General features: G+C 44.8%; 1 protein-coding gene across 4 annotated transcripts in view; it reads left to right on the top strand.

Moving 5' to 3' along the window:
* The first annotated feature begins 202 nt into the window (after positions 1-202).
* Positions 203-6,000, top strand: part of RIC1 (RIC1 homolog, RAB6A GEF complex partner 1) — a 151,616-nt gene continuing 145,818 nt past the window's right edge. For 3 of the 4 annotated variants that reach the window (XM_061425348.1, XM_061425347.1, XM_061425346.1), the window contains exons 1-2: positions 204-267; positions 992-1,945. In XM_061425348.1, coding sequence (XP_061281332.1) covers positions 1,802-1,945 — 144 coding nt within the window. In that variant the 5' untranslated portion in view covers positions 204-267; positions 992-1,801. Of the gene's footprint in view, positions 268-991; positions 1,946-6,000 lie in introns of all 4 variants that reach the window. The other variant, XM_061425350.1, reaches the window with a different exon arrangement.

The raw sequence follows: 6,000 nt of genomic DNA, 5'->3' as shown, positions 1-6,000 counted from the left end.
AATGCATAACTGAATCTGAGAATGTTAGATGACTGTATGATGCAACTGTTATTTTTCTACAATTTTATATTAGCAAGTCAAGAAACTGCGCTGGGCCTCTTTATTTGTCTAATGGTGCAGTTTAGTTGGATCAGGGTTTCATCCAAATCTTCCTTTGACAAATATTTTCAGTTTACTATCCTTACTATTTAATATGTTCCAGACTGCTATGCTGTTTGTCGGGAAAAAAACACCAGGAAGGAGACACAGTCTGGCCACAAGAGGCTGGTGAGTGGTGAGGCAGTTTAAACTTTGCTTTGAGGAATCCTGGATTCTTTGATCACCTTCTGGGGAATGCAGTGAATGTTTAGGAAAATTATGGAAAGTTACATATTTTGCTATGAGTACCAGCTACAATACTACATCTGATATGGATTAAGTTAGTTTCCTTTCTTGCTGTTTATTTATTCATGTGAGTTAACTTAAAAAAAAAAAACAAAAACTTGGGCTCTTAAAAAAAAACTTTTAATTGAAACACAGGGAAAATTTCAGACCGTACAAAGACACAGATAATGAGAGGAAAGTCTTTTAATCCAGAACCCCTTTCCCCTACTCAACATTCCCTCGCCACTCCTGCATCCTTCTTTTCAGAGGTAATCCCAGGGTCAACGCTTAAATAAACTCTTATTGTTAAGGTGATCCCTGGGGTCCAAAAAGTTAAACATCGAACTACAGAATCGCTACAGTCGGTTCCAGTTCCAAAATTAAATCACATACTCTACTGAGAGTGCAAAAGAGAAAGCCTTGCCTTGTCTAACATTATGGCTGGTAAATGCACACAAGATTGCAAACCGAATTAAAAAATATACACTATATTTAGGATTCCTTTAGGATAGAGAACAGGATTAAGGCACTTTCACGGCAAGTGGTTTATTTATGAATTGAAATAAAGGCCCCCTCTAGCGTGTAAACTCCATGAGGGCAGGGACTTCACCACCAGCTTTCACTGCAGACCTTGGCATACAACAAGGGTTCACTGGACAAGGGACCCCACAACCCTGCACAGAGACCGCGGCCCACAGGCCAGGACAGGAATTGGAGCACCAAACGTCACGTGAGTCGCCCTCCCCTGCACGTGCCCCGCGACCCAGACGATGCAGCTCCGGACCCACCCCCACCAGAGACTTCACCAATCAGGGAAGGAAAGTTAAATTTGGCCAGACAAGGGGCGGTCCCAGCTACTAGTCTCCGAGTAGCTGCGTCTTGCCGGCTCGGCCCACTTGTCGCCGAGTCTCAGGCATTAGTCCTGCCTGCTAGCCTTGACTATACAGCCTACTTAGCAACTGTGAGGCGCAGAGGAGCCAGAGCAGGGCTAGGCGCATGCGTGTTGAGCTGAAGCCCAAGGCGGAGTTTCAGACAGCAGAGGGGAGTGAAAATTATCTCCAGTACGCACGCGCGCAGCAGCCCTCACAGGCAAGACACACGCGGCGCTGCGTGGTGACGCCAGTGCGGCCCGAGGAAGGGGCGGGGCCAGGGCCGGGGCGGGACTTCCAGCTCCTCCCGCCCCCTCTCCATCCAGACTCTCCCTCCCCCTCCTACCCCCACACTGGGCCCCGTCTGCGCTGGGGTGCCTTCGTCACTTAGCGTTGTGTCGGCCTGGCCCGGCCCGGCCAGAGGGCAGATGCCCGGAGCTGCCACCGGCGCCGCCGCCGACTCGGCCGGTGGCGGTGTGGGAGACGGGCGTCCGACCCTGGGCCGCTGAGTGTGACGGACGGGGCCGGGGGCCGCCTGGCGCCGCGGCGTCTGAGGCTCCGCGCGGACCATGTATTTCCTGAGCGGCTGGCCCAAGAGGCTGCTCTGCCCTTTGGGGAGCCCGGCCGAGGCGCCTTTCCACGTTCAGTCCGACCCCCAGAGGACTTTCTTCGCCGTACTGGCCCCAGCTCGCCTCAGCATCTGGTACAGTCGGGTAAGTAGAGCCTCTCGCCTCTTCCTCCCGGCTTCCCGGCACCATCCCGCCCCCAACTTCCACCCAGAGCCTGGGACCCCTGCCCCTTCGCACCAGACCCACTCGTCTTCGCCCTCCTTGTTCCACCTCCTTGGTTGCGCGAACCCCCGGATCTGGACACGTCCTTTGGCCAGGGCTCCGGGGGGGATGCCGTCGCTGCTGCCCCAAATCCCTGCACCTCCCTGCGTTGGGCCGGCGGCCGCGCACAGTGCGGACCCCACGCGCTCCTTCGGCCGAGCCCAGATTTTCCTTCCTCTCTCTTCCCCCTTTCGCCGAGGAACAAATTTGGTTAAACTTTCCACAACTAGGAATCTGGCCGCTGTTGTGTTCCTAGTCCTACCTTGCTTTAAAGACCATTGTTTTGAAGTTGGGGAAAGCCTGTTGGGCTTTACCCAGTCAGTGCCAGACTTGACATGCGGTGATAACATTTCTACAACTACAGCCAGAGTTTTTTTTTTTTTTTTTTTTTAATACTGAAGGTCTGGTAACCCAATTCCTCGCCTTACCCTAACATCTCTCCACTTTCAGGTCAGTTATTTTCTCTGCAGCTCTTGGACTCTTCTGTAGAGAGTTATAGAGGGGTTAGTAGGAGCGGAAGTGGGACTCAATCTCTCCGCTCGCCTCTTGGTATTCGCACCTGGAAGTAATAAGATTTGGGAAGCGCTTGAACCAGTGTTCTGTTTTTGCTTTCTGTGAATCGTGCTTTTTTATTTCTTATATCTAATTAGTGAGTGGTTGAAAGAATAACTTAAAAAATAGCTGGTGGGTTTCCTTATTTTCCTTGAACGCTGCTACAGGTCTGTTTATAAGCAACAGAATAGAGTATAAAAATTTTCCCCCACCTTCCCAAGAGAAGGCGGTGCTAGTGTATGTCAGAGTGAAGTTGTTATGCCTTGAAAGCTGATTTTTACCAGGTGGAAATAGGTTTCGATCTTAGCTTTGTTAGATACATGTGAAATACTGGGTTTAATCAAATTAGTTAAAACTGTCACATCTGTGTGACTATTTGAATGCCTGTCTATGCTTTGACTATCCTCACACACAGCCCTGGTAAAAGTAATGATGAGATTTAGGTATTTCTGGTATCTTTTATATGACTGTAATAATTAGGTTTTAAATTATAGTGTTTGCCATTAAGTTTTGGTTAATTTTTAAATACGTCTCAGAACAAAACAGGGCTTTGTGTTGTTTTGTTGTCACAAAACAGCAATGTGACACTTCTGTCTGGTGCTTGATTGCATGTTTTTATGTATTGCATATCATCTGGTTCTTAAATGAGATACTAATTCATTTACATCATGTATACCACTTGAGTAATTTCTTTTTTTGTTTGTATATATTATTTTTAAGGCATATAAAAAAATTAGGTGAATTTTAAATTGCCTTCTTAACTTTAGTTCATAATTTCACTCTAACAAACTGTAAAGCCTGAAATACAACTTTCCTTAACTTCATAAAGGACAGGCCTAACTTAATTTTATCACCCAACGCCTGGTGGCTTAGACGGTGAAGAATCTGCCTGCAATGCAGGAGACTTGGATTGGATCCCTGGGTCAGGAAGATCCCCTGGAGGAGGGAATGGCTACCCACTCCACTATTCTTGCCTGGAGGATTCCATGGACAGTAGAGCCTGGCAGACTGTAGTTCATTGAGTCACAGAGAGTCAGACAGGACTGAGCGACTAACACAACTTAATTTTAGGTGATTGCAGCCGTGAAATTAAAAGACGCTTACTCCTTGGAAGGAAAGTTATGACCAACTTAGATAGCATATTCAAAAACAGAGACATTACTTTGCCAACAAAGGTCTGTCTAGTCAAGGCTGTGGTTTTTCCATTGGTCATGTATGGATATGAGAGTTGGACTGTGAAGAAAGCTGAGCGCCGAAGAATTGATGCTTTTGAACTGTGGTGTTGGAGAAGACTCTTGAGAGTCCCTTGGACTGCAAGGAGATCCAACCAGTCCATTCTAAAGGAGATCAGTCCTGGGTGTTCTTTGGAGGGAATGATGCTAAAGCTGAAACTCCAGTACTTTGGCCACCTCATGTGAAGAGTTGACTCATTGGAAAAGACTCTGATGCTGGGAAGGATTGGGAGTAGGAGGAGAAGGGGATGACAGAGGATGAGATGGCTGGATGGCATCACTGACTCGATGGATGTGAGTCTCAGTGAACTCCGGGAGTTGGTGATGGACAGGGAGGCCTGGCGTGCTGTAATTCATGGGGTCGCTAAGAGTCTGACTCGACTGAGTGGCTGAACTAAACTGAAACTTAATATGGGCTTCCCTCATAGCTCAGTTGGTAGAGAATCATCTGGCAATGCTGGAGACCCCGGTTCGATTCCTGGGTTGGGAAGATCACCTGGGGAAGGGAAAGGCTACCCACATTAGTATTCTTGGGCTTCCCAGGTGGCTCAGTTGGTAAAGAATCCACCTGCAATGCAGGAGATGTGGGTGTGATCCCTAGGTTGGGAAAATCCCCTGGAGGAGGGCATGGCAACCCATTCTTAATATTCTTGCCTGGAGAATCCCCATGGACAGAAAAGCCTGGTGGGCTGCAGTCCATGGGGTCACTGTCAGACATGACAGTGACTAAGTGCAGTACACAGCATAAACTTAATATGAAGGAAGAATAGACCAGAAGCCTGTAGACTACTTTATTTATCTGTAAAAGAAACAAAAATGTTCCTTGACTGTCTTAGGGATATTGTGAATATTGAGAATATCAGGGTTTTTTGTGTGTGTTTTGTTTTGCTTTTGGACTTAGATACTAAACAAATCTACGGCAGTCCTGGTCAACGTAAAACTGGTCATACCCCTTTCCTTCAAATTCCAATGGTGCTCATAGATTGCCGGGGCCACTATCATTAAGATTGTGCAAAAATTTAGGTTGTACAGAGTGTATGGGTTCAGAAGTATGTGAAAGGAAATTCAGGAATACGTTCGAGGAGGCTCCATGGTACTGTAAGTTGACTTATGGTTAGCTTTGAACTCTTGACATCACCGTCACTTTAGAAATCAAGTATCGGATGAGATGATTTTAAAGTTTATAACTGGGTGAATGGGGAAACAGGTGCCAGACTCCAGTGTTTGTTTTGATTTTTTAAATTTCTAAACTTAAACTATGTAAGTTAAACCTATGTAAGTTAAGTTAACAAACTTCTTTTAAAGTGAAAATACCTGTAGCTAAATTGAGTAGCTATCAGTCGTTCCTATGTAATTTAGAGTGAATGGGTTTAAAATGTTTGCATGAGAACATGAAAGCTTTGATTTTGGAGACATTGTATATGCAAGTAATTTTACAGAATAAAGAGAATTTTGAAGATCTGAAGAAGGGTTTTATGGAATTTGAGGTCTTAAAAGCAGCTTGAGGGCATTTAGAGACATGGAAAAACATGCTCAAAAAGATGTGAGGATATAATACAATTTGCTTTCTTAAAATTTTGTTAGGGCTCTTTTAGTAAGTTAAATTCACTTAGGAGGAATGCATTTTTAAAAAGAGAAAACTAGCCTTGTGGGAGGAACGTGCATTTAATAGTCTGGCTGTTTATTTATTTATTTATTTTAATGTCTAAAAGAATAGCTGCCTGGAAAGTGTTGATTAGACATGAGGCTATGAAAACAGTAAAATAAAATCTCTAAGAATAACGTGTGTATTTTGTGGGTCTGCTAGTGAGCTTTTATGTACCTCTTATAGTGACTGTTGTATACCGTATGTAGCTGTTTGGGATCTGAGTGTTACAGTCATATCTCTTCAAAATTCTTTCCTGACTTCAAATTTGAGAAGTGTAGTAGAGTGCTTTTTAGATGTGTTGATAACTAAGAGTTTCTGTCGATAGTCATTTTGCTTTTGATTTCATTTTTAGTGTGAGGGTGTGACTCATTTTCATTGTAACGTGTTGGTGTAAATTTGCTTTCTCTACTTAGTGATTCTACTTAGGAGTTTTAAACTACTTGAATTTACAACAGAGATCATTCATATATTTTGGAACCAAAAAAGGGGACTCCAAAAAGTTTTGG

This window comes from Bos javanicus, chromosome 8 (genome assembly GCF_032452875.1).
Source record: "Bos javanicus breed banteng chromosome 8, ARS-OSU_banteng_1.0, whole genome shotgun sequence".
In the NCBI taxonomy this organism is placed as follows: domain Eukaryota; kingdom Metazoa; phylum Chordata; class Mammalia; order Artiodactyla; family Bovidae; genus Bos; species Bos javanicus.
This window is presented reverse-complemented; position numbering and strand designations above follow the sequence as displayed.